This window comes from Protopterus annectens, chromosome 6.part1, assembly GCF_019279795.1.
Source record: "Protopterus annectens isolate FY-2018-M chromosome 6.part1, PAN1.0, whole genome shotgun sequence".
Lineage (NCBI taxonomy): Eukaryota > Metazoa > Chordata > Ceratodontiformes > Protopteridae > Protopterus > Protopterus annectens.
The window spans coordinates 578,881,433-578,901,589 of NC_056738.1; the positions used below are offsets into that span (position 1 = coordinate 578,881,433).

Consider the following 20,157-nt stretch of genomic DNA (forward strand, 5'->3'; position numbering starts at 1 on the left):
CAAAGGAGGTGATGACACTACTTACATACCCAACATATTACACCCAGGTGATATGCATGTGATACACTGCTTAGTGATCCACATGGTGCTAACATTGATTGACAAGAGTTCTTTTGTACTTGGTAACAGTATGTCATAGTTCTGTGCACATGCTAGGCATAGCAGCAGCACAGTACTGCAGAAACCCATGGCTTCTAGCCATGACTTCTAGCTGTGTATGTGACACACATGGCAGTAGCAGTCCATAACCTAGATCACATGACCCATAGGTATGTACACATGACAAGTATGGCAGTAATAGTGTGTTACACATACCACATGACTCCTTGCTCTATACACATGACAAGTATACCAATAATAGCATGTGACACAGAGCGCATGACTCCTAGCTTTGTACACATGACAGGTATGGTAGTAATAATGTATGACACAGAGCACATAATCCCTAGCTCTGTACACATGAGATGTATGGTAGTAATAATGTTTGACACAGAGCGCATGACTCCTAGCTCTGTACACATGACAGGTATGGCAGAAGTAGTATGCGACACAGAGCACAGGACTCCTAGCTCTTTACACATGACACGTATGGTAGTAATAATGCATGACACAGAGCACATAACCCCTAGCTCTGTACATGGGAGGTATGGCAGTAATAATGTATGACACAGAGCACATGACCCCTAGCTCTGTACACGAGAGGTATGGCCATAATAGTGTGTGACACAGAGCGCAGGACTCCTAGCTCTGTACACATGACTGGTACGGCAGTAATAATGTGTGACACAGAGCACATGACTCCTAACTCTTTACACATTACAGGTATGGCAGTAATAATGTGTGACACAGAGCACATGACCCCTAGTTCTGTACACATGAGAGGTATGGCAGTAATAGTGTATGACACAGAGCACATGACTTCTAGCTCCATGTGGATGACAAGCATTGTGAGCAATCTGTGGCTTACAGAACTTTGCATAGTTATCTGCTTTTAAAACATCATGCATTTTCAAGTTCTCAAATTCTTTCCTGAAACATTGTCAAGGGAAACAAAAAAAGGACTGCAGTTGAGCTCATGCAGATTAATGAGAATGTTGACTGCCTCTACCTGCTTGCATTCACCTGTGTAGAGGACAACACTGCATGGGATCTTGTTATCTAACTGCCTGATAAGTCTGCTTTCAGCATAGTGCTTGGTACTGAGGTGGAGTCGAATGGATGATGGAAGATTTGGCAAAGTTGGAGGGATGGTTATGAAGAAATTCAACAAATAATATATCTGGGAAAAGTAATTCAGAACAATAGCTAGGTCAAAAAACAGTCTTCAAGAAACACCAGTCGGAACTGTAACTGTTGCAAGCTCATTGTTGCAGTTACAAAGATGCTGGCTTTCTAGCCACAAGCACAAATGCGTCTTCATTACTCATTTCAGAACCGCTGTTACCCCTTACAATTTCTTGAATCCCAGTACTGTCAGTTATACCCATCTAACAGCTTATAAACATGCACATCAGTAGCTGCATACTTCTGTACTTAAGTGATGTACTGTTCAAATGTGGGGACATACGTACCTTATAAACATGCACATCAGTAGCTGCATCCTTCTGTACTTAAGTGATGTACTGTTCAAATATGGGGACATACGTGCCTTATAAACATGCACATCAGTAGCTGCATACTTCTGTACTTAAGTGATGTACTGTTCAAATGTGGGGACATACTTACCTTATAAACATGCACATCAGTAGCTGCATACCTCTGTACTTAAGTGATGTACTGTTCAAATGTGGGGACATACATGCCTTATAAACATGCACATCAGTAGCTGCATACCTCTGTACTTAAGTGATGTACTGTTCAAATATGGGGACATACATGCCTTATAAACATGCACATCAGAAGCTGCATACTTCTGTACTTAAGTGATGTACTGTTCAAATGTGGGGACATACGTGCCTTATAAACATGCACATCAGTAGCTGCATACTTCTGTACTTAAGTGATGTACTGTTCAAATGTGGGGACATACGTACCTTATAAACATGCACATCAGTAGCTGCATACTTCTGTATTTAAGTGATGTACTGTTCAAATGTGGGGACATACATGCCTTATAAACATGCACATCAGTAGCTGCATACTTCTGTATTTAAGTGATGTACTGTTCAAATGTGGGGACATACATGCCTTATAAACATGCACATCAGTAGCTGCATACTTCTGTACTTAAGTGATGTACTGTTCAAATGTGGGGACATACATACCTTATAAACATGCACATCAGTAGCTGCATACTTCTGTACTTAAGTGATGTACTGTTCAAATGTGGGGACATACGTGCCTTATAAACATGCACATCAGTAGCTGCATACTTCTGTATTTAAGTGATGTACTGTTCAAATGTGGGGACATACATGCCTTATAAACATGCACATCAGTAGCTGCATACTTCTGTACTTAAGTGATGTACTGTTCAAATGTGGGGACATAAATGCCTTATAAACATGCACATCAGAAGCTGCATACTTCTGTACTTAAGTGATGTACTGTTCAAATGTGGGGACATACGTGCCTTATAAACATGCACATCAGTAGCTGCATACTTCTGTACTTAAGTGATGTACTGTTCAAATGTGGGGACATACATACCTTATAAACATGCACATCAGTAGCTGCATACTTCTGTACTTAAGTGATGTACTGTTCAAATGTGGGGACATACGTGCCTTATAAACATGCACATCAGTAGCTGCATACTTCTGTACTTAAGTGATATACTGTTCCAATGTGGGGACATACGTGCCTTATAAACATGCACATCAGTAGCTGCATACTTTTTAAGTGATGTACTGTTCAAATGTGGGGACATACGTGCCTTATAAACATGCACATCAGTAGCTGCATACTTCTGTACGTAAGTGATGTACTGTTCAAATGTGGGGACATACGTGCCTTATAAACATGCACATTAGTAGCTGCATACTTCTGTACTTAAGTGATGTACTGTTCAAATGTGGGGACATACATGCCTTATAAACATGCACATCAGTAGCTGCATACTTCTGTACTTAAGTGATGTACTGTTCAAATGTGGGGACATACATGCCTTATAAACATGCACATCAGTAGCTGCATACTTCTGTACTTAAGTGATGTACTGTTCAAATGTGGGGACATACATGCCTTATAAACATGCACATCAGTAGCTACATACTTCTGTACTTAAGTGATATACTGTTCCAATGTGGGGACATACGTGCCTTATAAACATGCACATCAGTAGCTGCATACTTCTGTACTTAAGTGATGTACTGTTCAAATGTGGGGACATACGTGCCTTATAAACATGCACATCAGTAGCTGCATACTTCTGTACTTAAGTGATGTACTGTTCAAATGTGGGGAGATACGTGCCTTATAAACATGCACATCAGTAACTGCATACTTCTGTATTTAAGTGATGTACTGTTCAAATGTGGGGACATACGTGCCTTATAAACAAGCACATCAGTAGCTGCATACTTCTGTACTTAAGTGATGTACTGTTCAAATGTGGGGACATACGTGCCTTATAAACATGCACATCAGTAGCTGCATACTTCTGTACTTAAGTGATGTACTGTTCAAATGTGGGGACATACGTACCTTATAAACATGCACATCAGTAGCTGCATACTTCTGTACTTAAGTGATGTACTGTTCAAATGTGGGGACATACGTGCCTTATAAACATGCACATCAGTAGCTGCATCCTTCTGTACTTAAGTGATGTACTGTTCCAATGTGGGGACATACGTGCCTTATAAACATGCACATCAGTAGCTGCATCTTTCTGTACTTAAGTGATGTACTGTTCAAATGTGGGGACATACGTGCCTTATAAACATGCACATCAGTAGCTGCATCCTTCTGTACTTAAGTGATGTACTGTTCAAATGTGGGGACATACGTGCCTTATAAACATGCACATCAGTAGCTGCATACTTCTGTACTTAAGTGATGTACTGTTCAAATGTGGGGACATAAGTGCCTTATAAACATGCACATCAGTAGCTGCATAGGAGGAAGAGGGCTAAACTGCCATCATACAATGATGTCTTTTAAAAAAAGGTAAACAACTTCTGTCTTAAATAATATCATTGTGCAATAGCAAATATCTACTTATTTTTTGGGTTATGTAGGATTTACCCCTGGTTGGCTTTCTTTAATCATACACAGTCATTTTTATAATCAACCCACACCAACCATGGGTTAATCCTGCATTAAGCAGATCCGGTTGTTAAAAAAAAAACTGTCAAATTACCTAGTTTAAAAGTAAGTAATGTAAGAAAGTTTGAAGACTGCTGGAATGCACAGGAACAGGCATGGCAAGTACAAAACAACTTGTTGTCTCTCTTCCAGATACTTGGTAGGACTTCATCTGGAGGTTTTTGTGTATTTCTGGAGACCTGATTATTCTAAGAGCAGATGTTAAGACAGAAGCAGTTCACAAAAACAATACATGATATGTATTAGAAGCCATATAAAGAAAAAGCTGAAGAATTAAGTATTAAGGAAAGGGAAATGATAATAACTATAAAGTAAACCAAGGGGGTCCATAAAGCCCGAATAGGTACTGGCTTTCAGAAAAGGTACATAAGCAACCCACCACATAGGTTCTTGCTATTAAGTGAGATGTCAGAAAGTGCTGTTTCGCACAAAGGGCTGAGGATAATTGTGACTTTATGGAAAGGTGGTAAGAGGCCAAAGCAGTAATGTAACTGAAGCAAGCCTTGGAGAGACATGATGTTCTTCTTGTGAAGAAGTAGGAAAATATAAGCAGTTGGTGAAGTAGAAAAAAGCTTATTCTGTGGTTGATCAAATTAAGTGAGCCTTTTAGTATTTATTTGCCATTAGACTCTCTGTTTTTGTTTCCTAACATCACATTTGTTTTTTTTTTATTTTTTTTTCACCCTTTGCTATGTTTTAAGGATAACCTTTATCCAACACACAACTTGTTCCTAAGCTGTGCAGTAAGGAAGATGTGGTACTGCAGCCATTGGCAACCTAAACAAAACACTCTTCCACAAACCACAATCTATTACAAAGTATCAATATTTGCCACACAACCTTTACGTAGCCTGCATGTGTGTAACATGCACTAGAAATTTATCTGGATGCCACTCTCAGGGTTAACTATATCCACCTCACATTCACTCACAAATTGTTATATGATTACGTCTGCCCCCCCCCCCCCCATCTTCCTTACTGCACAGCTACAAAGCAAGAAAACTGCTTTGATGTGTAAACAGAAATCTTCTAAATGTGAGGTGACCATCCATGAAACTAGGCAATAATTCTTCCACCTATATCTGTGGAACTCATTACCTGTAGAACTATGTGGTGTCACTAACTTCACATGTTTTGAAACATCTCAGTGCTATTTTATTTTATTCAAAATATGGATTAACTATCATCATTCTCCAGTTATTTTTGTTTCATAAAATTTGTCCTGCAGTACCAGTGCATTCACGTCTTCACTTGTTTCCTCCTTTTCATGCCTTATATTTTCCCACATACCTTAGTGCTGTTATCCTTAAACCACCCGTTTTACTTCTCTTTATTATTCCTCTTTCTTCATTTGTTTTCTTAGCACCACATCACCAAAACAACTGTCTATCACAACTATTCCTCTTAATTTTTCCCTTCTTTGCTTTTGTATTTCACTGCAGCATCTACTTTATTTTTTGTTTGTTTATTAGGACTGTTACTTTATTACTGTTTATTACTGCATATTGTTTTAATAATTATATTTTGGTTCAATTAGAAATACAAACAGCTAATTCTTAAAAGTGATTCTACTTATGGAGACAGAAGTACAGTATAATTTATAAGCAATGCTAAAATCTTGCAGTAGTACACAACACAATCTTCCCACAACTACAAATGAAGCTACAAGACTAAAGTCCCAGAGCAAAATATAAAAATAAAATGCAAACAGGTATCACCTCATCCTTCCTGGGCATAGTAGAAGTGGGACATGTATAAACATATGTATATATTCTTATGTCCTCGCAGACCATGATTGATATGTATGTGGTGGGAGACAGGGAATTTGAAAGCTGAGACAGCTCAGCAGCATTGCTAGCACTTTGCATGCAGGTGCCTCATCAGATATTATCCTTAAATACAAACAAAGCAGTACACAGTACAGTAATATGACCAGTCAGAGCCCTCTTTCTTCCCTGTAACCCAGCACTCTGTAGAAATATAAACTTCCAAAGAGTCGTTGGTATGACCATCAGCTATTAACGTTATGTAAAGGGTGAGTTTAAGACTCCTGTTCAACAAGATGATAAATGTAGTATTTGTCCAGGGCATATCTGTACAGAGATAGTATCAGATGAGTATTAAGTCTTATATTTACCACTACCAGAAATCTCTATAATGACATGGCAAGATGGCTTACCAAACTCCAGAACTGAGCTGCATGCATGTGTGTCCTTACACCTGGAATCACAGTCGAAGTGTATTGTGCACTTCAGTGTCCAAGTATAATATGCTAAAACATTTTCTAAGAATATTATAATAGTATTAGAGATGTTGTTTTGTATTTGTACAAGCCAAATTTAGACTTACACATGCCATTCATTGTGATGGTGTGTAGAGTTCCATTATATCTGATTTATGTAAGAGCTGGGTATAATGACTTCTCTTTAGGATGAGAAATGTTGTATAAGACCAGAGCACATCTGTATTTAGTTGCTTTTAAGTTGTAGCCAAAATCTTATTCTTCTATATTTCTTCATAAAAGTACTATTTTTGTCACTGGATTATACCATTGGAGTCCCCAAGGGATGCACTTGTTCACGATTGGCCTCCGGGACTCCTTTGTACTTATCCACCAACTCCTCTAATTCCTAAACTACTACAGAAAGTAATGTTTGTTGAAGATGACAGTAATCCTAAATGCCCCCTATTGGCCTCAACAAATCTGGTTCCCCTTCCTTCGGCCACATATTCAGGATGAACCATGGATTCTGAACCCCATTCCAGATCTTCTGACCCACCCATCAGGAATGGTTCATCCCAGTCTAAACAACTGCAAACTGACAGCATGACTGCTACAGTTCCCCTGATAGCCAGGTTTCCTTCCCTTTCCTCTCCTGTAAGACACATTTTAATTTCTTCACATAAGTCATCCACATGAAAACTGTACAAGGGAAAATGGAAGAAGTTTGTTTTTTGGGCTAATTCTAATCAGATTGATCCCTTTACTGCTCCCCTACATTTTATATTAGGCTTCATGGCTAAACTTTTCAATGAAGGTGCTGCTGCAGCTACTATAAGAGTTCAATTGGCAGCAGCAATTTTGAACTTTTATGTAGATGAAAATGGCTACTGAATCATGTCAAACAGGCTTTGTAAAGCCTTCTTGAAAGGAACTACACTTCTAAGGCCTCGATACAAAGACCCATCTTCACCTTGGGATCTAAATTTTGTGCTGTCACTTATCTATCCTCCGTGTGAACCTTCCGCCAACTGTGACTTAAAGTATCTTTCTTGGAAGACACTGTTTCTAGTTACTATCACCTCAGCAAGAAGAGTTTCAAAATTATAAGCTTTATCTGTCTAACAAACCATACTTGACTTTTTCATAAGAACAGTTTCTTTACGCACCAACCCCTCCTTTCTGCCCAAGATTGTATCTGAAAGTAACCTCAGTCAGTTTATTGAGTTACTGGTATTCTTCCCAAATGTTTTGAGAATATTCATTACACCTACTGGACACTCATAGACAGTTACGTTTTTGCCTACACAGAACTGTAAAATTCAGGAAAATCAGATCAGCTATTTGTTTCCTATTCTAACACTAAGAAAGGCTTGCCAGTATCTAAGGTTACCTTATCCAAATTGATTTCTTAATGCATTTCCTTTATCTACAGTTCTAAGAACAAGACTCTCCCAGCACCTGTTAAAGCTCATTCCACCAGGGCGATGGCTATTTCTTCAGCCTTCCAAGGAAAGCTTTCTTCGGACAGTATCTGTGCTGCAGCCACATGGGCAAGCCCTCATACCTTTTTTACTCATTACAAAATAGATTTGGCCTCCAGGAGTTAGAGCATCCTTTGGTTCTATGGTCCTGACGAATATTCTTCTATGAGCCACCTAAGAATCAGGTAGCTTGAGACACAATCCCACAAGTGAGAATAAAGGGGAGATTGACAACATCACATAAAGAAGTTATGTACTTGCCATAACAATTCATGTGTGTTTTCCATCTCCACCTTTATTGTCACAACCCATCCACCTAGCCCCTGCCTATGCTCCTGGGAGACCGGGTAGTAGTAATTGGATATCCTTTGGATTCTATAGCCTCAGAAACCAATTCTTCTTCTTACACTATAAATATTGTTACCTATAACCCTGATTTCACTGACATTTTGTTTCTTATGGACAAACAAGATCTGAGGGTTTAGGTAACTGCATCATGGGTAAGGGAGAATGCCTGTGAGCTTTACTGAAGGCCTTGAGCTTTTGAAAAAGGCTGAGATGGATCTGATGGATCGGAACTGACCAACAAGTGAGAATAAAAGTGGAGATGGACAACACACATGGAACGTTATGGTAAGTACATAATTTCTTTTTTTCTAACTTCTGATGCATTTTCCTGTTACTTAACTATACCACTGAGGCCACTTTTATAGATAGTGCAGCTGTAATAACCCACTTAGAGGTCTATTTATGCCTGGACTATATATCAAACAGGTGTAATAATGTTGACTGTTGACATCCTTTAGTTTGTACATTAACATTGTGCAAGTCATATAGGTTCATAGGTTGGTACTAGGCTATTGGCTGTAAGGCCTATACAAGCCTAGCTATAGCAATTCCCTGGCTATTTCTTCCCACAGTATTTACTTCCCTGGACCCCTGTCTAGCAGGGTGACTGACGTGATCCCCGGGGTGAATTTCCAATTTCCCATCCAATCGTCGAGGTTCCTTTTGAAGAGGGCCAAAGAGGCACTCTGCTTGACATGTATGGGCAGTCTGTTCCAGAGTCTGGGGAGTCTCTGGGTCAGGAACCTATCCATCCAGCATGTTTTGTTCATTATGATGACAAGGTTTAGATCTCTGGAGCGTGTGTCTCTGAGATTGGGATTTCTTTAAGTGTAGCATGTCCAACAGCTCTGGGTTTGACATGGCCTTGTATGTTAAGTAGAGATCACCTCTGATAGACGATATGCGACAGAGTATAGGTGGAGTTTTTTTAGATGGTCAGCATAGGGCATCTGCTTTAAGCCTGTGATTCTTTTAGTGAGGTATTTCTGTGGCCTTTCCAGTTGTTGCAGATGTCTTGAGAGGTACATACCAAATGGGGCATTATATTCTATAATGGGTCTAATGAGGGATGAGTACAGTGGGACAATGACCTCCTTTTTTCTGGATAAAAAGCTCTTAGTGATGAGGTGTGCCACATAGAAGGATTTCCTGACTGTTGTGGCGATGTGGTTATCGAAGGTAAGACCACTGTCCACCTGTGTCCCTAAGTCTCTTATCACACTTTCAGTGTTTAGTGTACTGCCACCTATGTGGTAATTCACGGGTACATGTTTTTTCCCAAAGGGGATAACTATACATTTCTTAGTATTGAGCTTGAGCCCATGGCTCTGGCACCAAGCATCTGTTTCTGTAAGGTCCTTTTGTAGAATATACACATCATTTCGGGATTCAGTAATGGCTTCCAGTTTGCAGTCCTCTGCGAACTTTGTTAGCCAGAGTCCCTTAGTGTTGGCCTGTACTTCAGAGAAGTAGATGCCAAACAAGAGCAGTCCCAGGACTGAACCCTGAGGTACTCCACTTGTCACTTGTCTGTAGCTGGATTTGGAGTCGGCTACTTTTACAGTGTGGGTTCTGTCAGTAAACCAGATGGCAACCCATTGAGTGATGTAAGGATTAATGCCCAGCTTAGTAAGTTTATCTATGATTCTAGAGTGGGGGATGGTGTTGGAGGCCTTGGCAAGGTTCAGATAGGCTGTGTGGACCACTTTACCCTTGTCCACGGCTCTGGAGACTGATTTGAAGAAGTCAGTCAAGTTCAGGAGACAAGATCGGTCCTTCACGAACCCAAACTGCATGATAATATGTTCCATGGCCTTGCAGATCAGACTCATCAGACTGATGGGGCGGTAGTTCCTGGTATCCAAGGTGGATACCCCCTTGTGGAGTGGGATAACTGTAGCTGTGCACCACTCAGTGAGCATGACGCGTAAGGTGAGGCTATGATTAAACATGACACTTAGGTGAGGTGCCAATTCATTTTGTAGTTCATGTAGTACACAGCCTGGGATGTCTTCTGGTCCCATGGATGCTGTATTCTTAGCTTTGGAGAGTGCGTTTTCTACCTCTGTGGCTGTTATTACCAGAATTTGGCAATGTTTTAGTATTGAGATGAACCCTTTAGGGGGTGAGAGGGGGGTGAAGTTTGCACTGAATCAATCTGCCAGGATATTGGCAATATTCTTGGGATCAGTATATTTAATGCCATTCTGTTGTAGATCAGAGCAGATCTGAGCATTGCCATTTAGATTCTTGACATAGCTATAGAATGCCTTGTGGTTGTCTTTGGAATCTTTGGCAATTTTATTTTCCTAACTAGCTTTGGAGGATTTTATGAGGGATCTCAGCTTCTTACTGAGGCTGGTAAGGGAGTTTTTTGCATCCTGGGATTTTCTTCTTTTCTGCAACAGTTTCTTCCTTTTGTTGTAAAGTTTGTTTATGGCAAGGGACCACCAGATTGGCTTTCTTTTTTTGGAGGAGAGTGTCTTGGTTCTATTGGGGATGGCATGATTCATGCACGAGTGGATGTGTTCATAAAGTGCCTTAGTGTAGGATTCAGCAATCGAACTTTTAGTTCCCATCTGCATGGGTGTCATGAAGTTTGTCACTTCTGACTTGAGTAGCATGAAGTTGGCTTTGGAGAAGTTTTTTTATGGAGGTTTCCTTACTGGGGGGTGGGGGTGGGATGTGGATGTCAAGAGTGATTATCTTATGGTCAGACCTGACCAACGAGTGGGTGATCATAGGTGTGGAGCATCGATTTCCCATGTTGATAATGACCAGGTGTAGGATATTGGATCCCCTGGTGGGACTAAGGATTAGTTGATCCAGGGTGTTGGAATTTATGAATTCCAAGAACTGTTGGGCAAAGGTGTTGGTACATGAGTAGTTTTCCCAGTTAATGGCAGGGTAGTTGAAATCACCCAGTATTAGGGTGTTTGGTTGTATCTTAATATTTTCCAGTATGTTTAGAAAGGTGTAGTGAGAATCTTGGGGCATGGCGGGGGATCTGTAGCAAGCTACAATTTGGATTGCAGTCTTACCTAGTGTTAGTTGCACCTGGAGAATTTCAGACGCATTGTGTTGGGCAACTAGCCTAGTGTTGTGAATATCCTTGGTGAATATGGACACTCCTCACCTTTAGTGTTTCAGACCTGGTTTGGTGGCCGAAAAGTGTGGTAAGAGTTGTAGCCTGGTATTGCAGGGGTGCTCTCTGGAACCTTGAACCAGGTCTCGGTTACTGCACAGATATCAATGTTTTTAGGAGTGCCTCGAGAGAGTGCATTTTGAGGTTTAGACTTCTAGCATTGAGTAGCATTACTTTCAGATTGTGCATGCTTGTACCTGTTACGGTGGTGGTTTTGTCCTTTGAACTTTGCCTAAAAAAGGCACTATAAGGGTGGCAAGAGCCTTAGCCAGTAACCTGAATCCCAGGGGCGACAGGTGCAGACCATCTCTGGCAAAGCATCCTGGTCTGTAGATTATGTCTTCCCAGGCAGACAGATACTGGATCCCCTTTAAATGGCACCAGAATCTTAGCCAATAATGGAAGTCAGTCATTTTGTCCTTATACTGTGGTATCATTGTGGGCGAAGGCAGGATGCTACTCAAGGCTAGGGTCATACCTGCCTGGGCCACATGATCTGAGAGCTCTTCCATGTCTCTTTTCATGTAGTCCAGGGAGGTACGTCTCAAGTCATTCACTCCAACATGGACAATGACAGAGTCGTATTTGTACTTGTTGTGGAGTGACTTGAGTGCATGCATTATGTGGTGGATCCTGGCACCCAACAGGCAGCTGACTGTAATTTTCTCCTTGTTCAGCCTGGTGAGTGGGACATCAGTGTGCCTGACTATAGAGTCACCTATGACTAAAGTGTTGGGTACCTTGTCTTGCCTTAGGGGCTGTTGTTGGGTGGCACACTGGTGTTGTGAGCTATGTGACACCTTGGTTGTGATTGGTGTTTGTTTGAGTTTCAGCTTTGGAGGTTCTTGTTGCTTGGGCAGGTTACTGTTAAGGGCGTCCACATATGTGGGTTTAGTGTTGCTATGTATGGCTGTTTGTGGTGTGGGTTTAGAAGGGCTATCTGTTGCGTGAGGTGTAGTGTGGGTGTTAACCTTCTCCTCTTGACTGTCTAGCACAATCTTGGGTGGAGAGAGCTTTGCTTCCAATTTGGCTATGTAAGTGCATGTTTCGCAGGTTGTAGTGCTGGGTGGTAGGAGGAGAGTGTTGTCTGTGTACATGATGCAGTTGCTGCATTGCCCTAGTATGCCTAGATGCTTGGGAATATCTTGTATTAACTTGTCATTTGCTTGCTGCTTTGGAATGACAGACATCACACTTAGTTTTATTTGACATTACAACAGCGTTGTCACCTCACAGTAAGATGCTGACCGGTTCGACTCTCAGCTAGAGCATCTTCTGCGTGGAGACGTGTGAATGGGCATACCTTCGTTGAAGGTTGTGCGTTAGGGCTGGCAACTCCGCACGTAAAAATCAACTGCCAATCATTAGCGGACCAGAGTTCCGCTGTGGCGACCCCTAACCGGGAAAAAGCCGAAAGACACAACAACAACAACAGGGCATTTCAGTTGTGCTTGCTTCTGAGTTCTGTAGCTATTTTGGTTTTGTCATTTCATTCCAGTACATGGAAGAAACGTATGTTGCCTGGATGTGAAAAACTTGATCTTTCCAATAGATGATGATATTTTTTGTATTTCTAACTATCCTTACTGGTTTCCATAAACCAGCACCAGCTGCAGTCCCATAATGGAGTGTGGTCTGTATTTCAGATGTGTATTTTCTTCAGGCCAGCCCAGTGGCATTGTGGCAGATCATCCATATATGCTGACAATGACCCATATTTAGCTAGTGCCCTGTGTGTCAGAGGGCTGGCTAGCATTGGAGAGGTGTGATGAGGCTTCAGTAGGTTCACCTCACCCATGGGATGTATAATGGGTGCGCCCCGGGGCATGTCTGCTAATGTACTACTTTTGAAGTCTGGGGACCTAGTGGGAATATGATGTCTGTAGTAGTGCATGGCTGAGTGAACAAGCAGTATCCCTGTGTGGCATGTATTGAAACCAAATCCTGAGTGCTAATCACAGCCTACATAATTGGTTAAATAGGTACATTTGAAAACAAATCCCCAATCTTTCTACCATCAGGAAAGCTGGCTTGTCTACCACTAAGGAAGAATACTTTGATAAATTATGATGTGTGGGCCAGAGCATATTTCAAAATATGTCTCTTCACAGAGTTTTACTGTTGGTTTCATAGCTACATGCATGACAATTGTATTGGAGCCCTGTTGAAATGCTGTGCAGAATCAGTGTTTAATATGGCCTGCTACATGAGCTCTGTTACTTCCTATTGACCTGGGAAGGAGGGATGCTTTGCTCTGCAGGCTCCCAGTCTTATCTCTCTGAAATAAAAGAGGTTGAAAAATGCAGCTGATGAGCTGACTGTAAACTTAGTATTTTTGGTTGCCCCCATTTGCACATGCTGAGGTCACTTCTTGCAGTGGTGATGACCAGGAATGTTGTAGGCTGTTAGATAATAAAACATGTAACTGCATTAGTGATGCTCATAAGAAGTTCTGGAAGACTGGCTGGATGCATGGGAATTTACCTGTAGCCCATTCCTATCTATGGTGGACCATGCATACATTTACTGCCTTTGTGTTTTGTTTTGTTTTTTTTTTAAATGTGGAGTTTGTATGTAAATGTGCAGCTATCCAATTATTCATACAGAAGAATATCAATTTAGCATAGAAAATGGTAGCTGGGAGTGGGATTGCAAGAAGGCATAACCAAATCCATCATGTGAAACTGCAGTCAGTTGGGAAATCAGAAACTCCAAATTATTTTCTGATTTTCATATTTAGTAAGTATTTTGTTCAGGAATGCAGTTTTTCAGCTTGTTACTTTTACAGAAACTGTGGCCGCAGTGGTGCAGCGTAGCATTGCTGCCTCACAGCAAGAGGTTCTCCCGTTCGATTCTCGGCTGGAATGCCTTCTGTGTGGAGTCTGCATGTCCTCCCCGCGGTCGAGTGGCATTCAAAAGACATGCGTGAATGGGCGTGCCTTCGTTGAAGGTTGGGTGTCGAGCTGGCACCTCGGCATCATGTAAATCTACTGCCAATCATTAGCAGACCGGAGTTCCACTGTGGCAACTCCTAACCGGGAAAAGCCGAAGGAACAACAACTTTTACAGAAACTGTGTACCTTATCTGACCTGACACTTGTGGTTTAACATCACAATAGTAGCCATAACAAACATTTTGGTGTCATCAAAACATATACCAATATAATTTAAAATTTCTTATTCCTTTCTGGACTTTTAGGCTCTGATGTGAGCCCTGAAGAGGAAATCCTATAGTTCATTAGGTGCAGCAATTCACTGATACACTCCAGGTGAAAACTGTCTTTTCTTAAAAAAAAAAAACAGATGCAGTTGTATAACCTTGTCTTCAACATTTTAAATCTATGTGTTTTGATAAGCATCATTTCACAAACACACACACACACACACACACACACACACACACACACACACACACACACACAAAATTACATTGCATGATTGTATTTTGCTTGGGGGGGTTCCTTTACTTTCATGATATGCATTTTACATGGCATGCTGTTCTTTACAATTCCCACTACAGCACATAGCTCTAAACGGAAGCTGAGTGAATTTCATGGTATTCACTTTGCTTACCTTTCCTTGACATTAACATAGCATTACTTGCTTTTAAATCTCTTACTCTGCCATACCAAACAAAACTTCACTTACTACACTTACATATGTTAAATTATTTATTTCATTCAGGTTTTATGCTTTAATGAAATGTTTTTCTGTTCAACTAAACTGTTTGCCTGAGGTTGTCCTGAAGCTTGTGCTGAATGTTTTTTTCAAATAGATTGTTGTAACAATTATGAATTGCAAACTGAATGACTCACTGAAACACAGACTGATCATTTATTATGCAAAAATGATGCACCAGAAGCAGCAAACATTAATGTGTATCCCTTCCATCAAGTGTTTGTAACATTCTGAATGTTTGCCTTAAAATAACCCCCTTTTCCCCTCTGTGCAGTGAGCATGGCCACTAACAGGCTGATAGGTGCAGTGGCAGGGACCATTCTTGCTCTGGGGGTGATATTTGGAGGCACTGGGTGGGGAATAGAGTAAGCATTGATTTTCAGTTTCAGAGTTTTATATTTGATGCCTAGTGTGTAAGGTACTTGTTTGCTCCTCAGCCCTGCGTGTCCTGTCCCATTAGCTTTCTGTCATGTGGTGACTGTATTCGTCATGTGATTCAACGTGTCTGTGTTCATGTGATTTGCTCGTGCCATGTTGAACCCTCTCCTTTCTGGGACATGTGGGGCATAGAACAATCCGTCTGAAAATTCTGTTTGTTTCTTGTATCTGTTTAACAACAACTGTTCTGTGAGAATCTTAGGCAAACATCATGCCAAAGATAAAGGGAAGCTCAAGAAAATTCAGCCATGTAACTACTGTGCAAAGCAGGTCATTGTTCTGAAGATTCTCATTTAGTCTATGCAGTTACATCAGCCCCGAAAGTTTAGGTATCCTTCAGATGACCAGGTTCTTGAATAAACCAAGGAAACCATGGGAGAAGATACTGTTGATATTGTTAAATGTTTGTTAGTGTGGTTGGCTTTGTGAATGTAGCATTTAATAATTTGGCTCTTTTTGTGACTAGAAGCATTTAATAACTGAACACTGTTCTGCCTCCGCCTTACAACATCTATTAGTTGTGGCCAGTTTTATTGAGATAATAGTGAAACATATGTTTTGTGTTTTGTACCAGATGTGCTATAACCCAGTGTCTCTGTCAAATGATTTTGCATATCTAATGCAGTGTACTTGCATTTTACATTTTTTCTGTCCATTATTTTTCCTAGTGACCCATTACTCATCACCACCCTCTCTTGTAATAATCATCATGGCATTTCTACTTATACTACTAGTTGGGAAATTGCTAAAGCTTTTCTTTTCCTGGGACTGATAACGATTTTATGTCTTCAGGCTGCAGAATGGGGTGGTGCTGGGATCAAGAAATACAGATAGTGATCTTGGTATCTATTTATATTATTTTAACTTTGTTAATTGGGGTAGAACACTGATACCTGTGGGCCATTTACAAGTTCAACCCGAGTGCAGATGAAAAAAAAAAAATGAATACAGCAGAATACAGTGACTCAAGTGTTAACAAGTTTACAGATAAAAAAAGCAAGAAATATATCGATGGGTTTTCAAAGTTAAATATAAGGATTATATAGGCAAATACATTTAGATTGTATGCAATTTACAAGCAGACAGAAAATATTAAGATGTATATTAAATTTTAAATTACAGCCAAACGCTCTATATATATATATATAGATATATATATATATATATATATATATATATATATATATATATATATATATGGGTCTACTTCTAATGACCGAAACGCCGATTCGCCGACAGTGAAATAACCGACGCCAGAAAACCGACAACACACAAACCCGACAATGCGAAACACCGAACACCATAACACCGACACACTACACGTAAACAACACAGTACACCACAACACATATCCACTAGCCCTAACCCAAACCCTAACCCTAAGGTCCGACACTACCGCACACTCTCCCTACCTGCACCCTAACCCTAACTCACTTACACACCCCGAACCCCAAGCTCCGACACTACCGCACACTCTCCCTACCTGCACCCTAACCCTAACTCACTTACACACCCCGAACCCCAAGCTCCGACACTACCGCACACTCTCCCTACCTGCACCCTAACCCTAACTCACTTACACACCCCGAACCCCAAGCTCCGACACTACCGCACACTCTCCCTACCTGCACCCTAACCCTAACTCACTTACACACCCTGAACCCCAAACTCCGACACTACCGCACACTCACCTATCACACACCCTAACCCTACATCCCTGAGTATTGCACACTTACCTGTCCGCTCCCTACTCCTAAATCCCTCACTATCGCATACTTACCAGGTCGCGCTTACACATTCCCCTTGTCGGTCTTCCGTCTGTCGGGATTCGAGCGTGTCGGTCAACTGCGTTGTCGGTCGTTTCGTGTCGGTTATTTCACTGTCGGCGAATCGGCGTTTCGGTCATTAGAAGGAGACCCATATATATATATATATATATATATATATATATATATATATATATGTATAGATATGTATATATATATATATATATATATATATATATATATATATATATATATATATATATATATATATATATATATATATATATATATATATATATATATATATATATATATATATATGGATTCACTTCAGAATCTTGAAATTCCAAAACTTCGAATTTCATATGATCGAGACCATATGAGCGATGTTTCGGAATATCGAAATTCCAAACAAATCCCCCCCCAAAAAAAAAAAACAATTTAACTGTTTCTGCAGGGGGGGCAAGCCCCCCTGCACCCACTCATACCCCCACTACTTAAATATTCCAACTCCGAGATAACACTACAGTGAGGAAAAGGGAAATCTCCCATTCTGCGCTGTATGCAGATCTCTGTTCGATCATATGTTCTTGGCCATATGAAACTCAATCTTTCAGGATTTCGGCATTGTGAAGTGTTCCCATATATATATATATATATATATATATATATATATATATATATATATATATATATATATATGTGTGTGTGTGTTTATTTCAACAAGTACGTTGAATCATAAAGATAAAAGAATTATCTTCCTAGCTTGAGAAAGTGTTAAGTTTTAAAAGAAAGAGATATATTTATGTACAATGTAAATAAAGAAAGGATATTGCTATGACGTTGGTGAGGAATAAAACAACCAAGGTTCAAGTGAGGAGAAGAAAGGGAAGATGAATAGTGCTGTACAGGAAGGAAGTCTGGAATATGGTGCTTAAAGTGTCAGTGAACTGTTTAATCTAAGCATCAGGCGCGATTTATTAGCATCATTTACTCACAGCAAGATTTCTCTGTCTACATTAGAATTCAAAAGGGACTGAAGCAGTTGCTAAGTTTTCAAACCGTGCTGTAGTGTCACACTAATTTGCCAATATTTCCTTATACCACACACCATTCCTGTTGCTCAAATAAAACAGTTAAGTGAACTGCTTAGTGAATATCCTGAAATTGCTTGATAACATTTGGTCTTTATTATTTTTCTTAGACTTGGGAGCTGTACACTGGTGTACTTGCCCTGTTTATCTGGTAGAGGAGGGATTGGTTAGCTAGTGTTAGTTCCTCTGGGATAGCTGGAGATATATCCCTAATAGTTTTCCCTTGGGATAGCTGTTGTTTTCCTATATGTCCCTAAATCAATTCAAGTAGAGTTACTCATCATGTGTATATGCTGCTGGCAACAAAGAGCCGTGTGTGAATTTGATAAAATCCCCTTTCTTTCAATAAAAGGGGAGCACTTGTCTCTTCCACTCAGAACCACACCATTCAGAGCTGCATGTCAGTCCTTTTAAATATTTAGGGCTGACAGTTTCTGTCCTGTTCACTAGCTCTGATAGCATTCCATGTATGTAAATCTAGGGCTGTAGTTCCTCATTGTCCTTCTGCTCTTTCATAGTCTCTGCACCTGCATTACCTGTAAGTACTCGGGTAATGACATACAAGAAGCATGCTCTCTGCATGATAGCAAAGCCTGATATTCCACTCAGAACATGAGTATAAGGTGGTCAGTCTTTACAGTCCCTGAAAGGCTTGTGAAGCAGCTAAAAGACAACAGGCAATGGATACTGCAAAGCTGTGGCCAGTCAGTAAAACAGAAGGTGTGCCAATTGCATGACACATGACTACATATTAGGACCAATTTTGTTTAATATCGTTAGTGAAAGCAGTTCAAAATAGAGAAGGCTAGAAGGAATGAGGTATTGCTTTTCATATGATATGAAAATTACCAACAAAATGAACATCATGATGGGGCATAACCAATCCACATTTCCAAACATTTTGAACAATGAAGCTCACCTCCCAGCTTGGTATTTTTCAGTGTGTGACATATTCAGTGAGAAAGATTTGGTGAATATTGATTTGTTAGATTTGGTTTTGCAGATTTTTATTAATTTCCATTTTCACATTTAGAGTACAAAAATGAGGGGGTCCTGTTAAACAGGGCTAGTAGTTAAGAATGCGGGAGGGGAAACTTTGTGCACAAAGCATTAAGGGAACTTGAAAAAATTGTGTTATATGGCCTAAGTATAAATAAACAATATTTATTGCTCTGTGAAGAATAAACAAAATGTCAGCAGTAACTGATAGAGGTGAGACCAGCAGAAGTAACATAAGGTAGCAGTCCTTGTAATGGTCATTGAAGATGCTTCGTATGGAATGCTTTGTCTAGTTCTGCAGTATACCTATTTTGGGGCCAGTTCGATTAAAAAGAAAGACAGTAATGTAATGCAAGGTTTAAGTCAAATGCGACAGTGACGTAGCTGTTACTGCTTCTGGTTCTGGTGTTCATTCCTGGCCTTTAAATATTGTTTGTATAGAATATGCATATTCTTCCCATGTCAGCAAAGTTTTCTTCTTGTTACTTTACTTCCTTCCACCTTGCAAAGACATAATGGCTGCTTTAATTGGCTACTCCAAACTGTTCCTAAGTTTATATTGTGGATTTTTCCATGCGTTTCCACTTTTAAATGAGCATTTAGCTTATTGGATCTAATATTGTCAGTGGAAAGAAATAAAACAATAAAAATGGTGAGAGAGAATTCTCAGTCTGCACACCCCTGAGGAGTGATGGAGGTATTTCCTTCAATAAGC

At 40.2% G+C, this 20,157-nt stretch overlaps 1 protein-coding gene across 3 annotated transcripts in view; it reads left to right on the forward strand.

Moving 5' to 3' along the window:
• Positions 1-20,157, forward strand: part of ADAM23 (ADAM metallopeptidase domain 23) — a 1,167,569-nt gene that overhangs the window by 1,087,717 nt on the left and 59,695 nt on the right. Inside the window, exon 25 of one of the 3 annotated variants that reach the window (XM_044076026.1) lies at positions 15,420-15,510. The exons of the other annotated variants lie outside the window; for them this stretch is intronic. Coding sequence (XP_043931961.1) covers positions 15,420-15,510 — 91 coding nt within the window. The remainder of the gene's footprint in view (positions 1-15,419; positions 15,511-20,157) is intronic. 3 annotated transcript variants of the gene reach the window in all.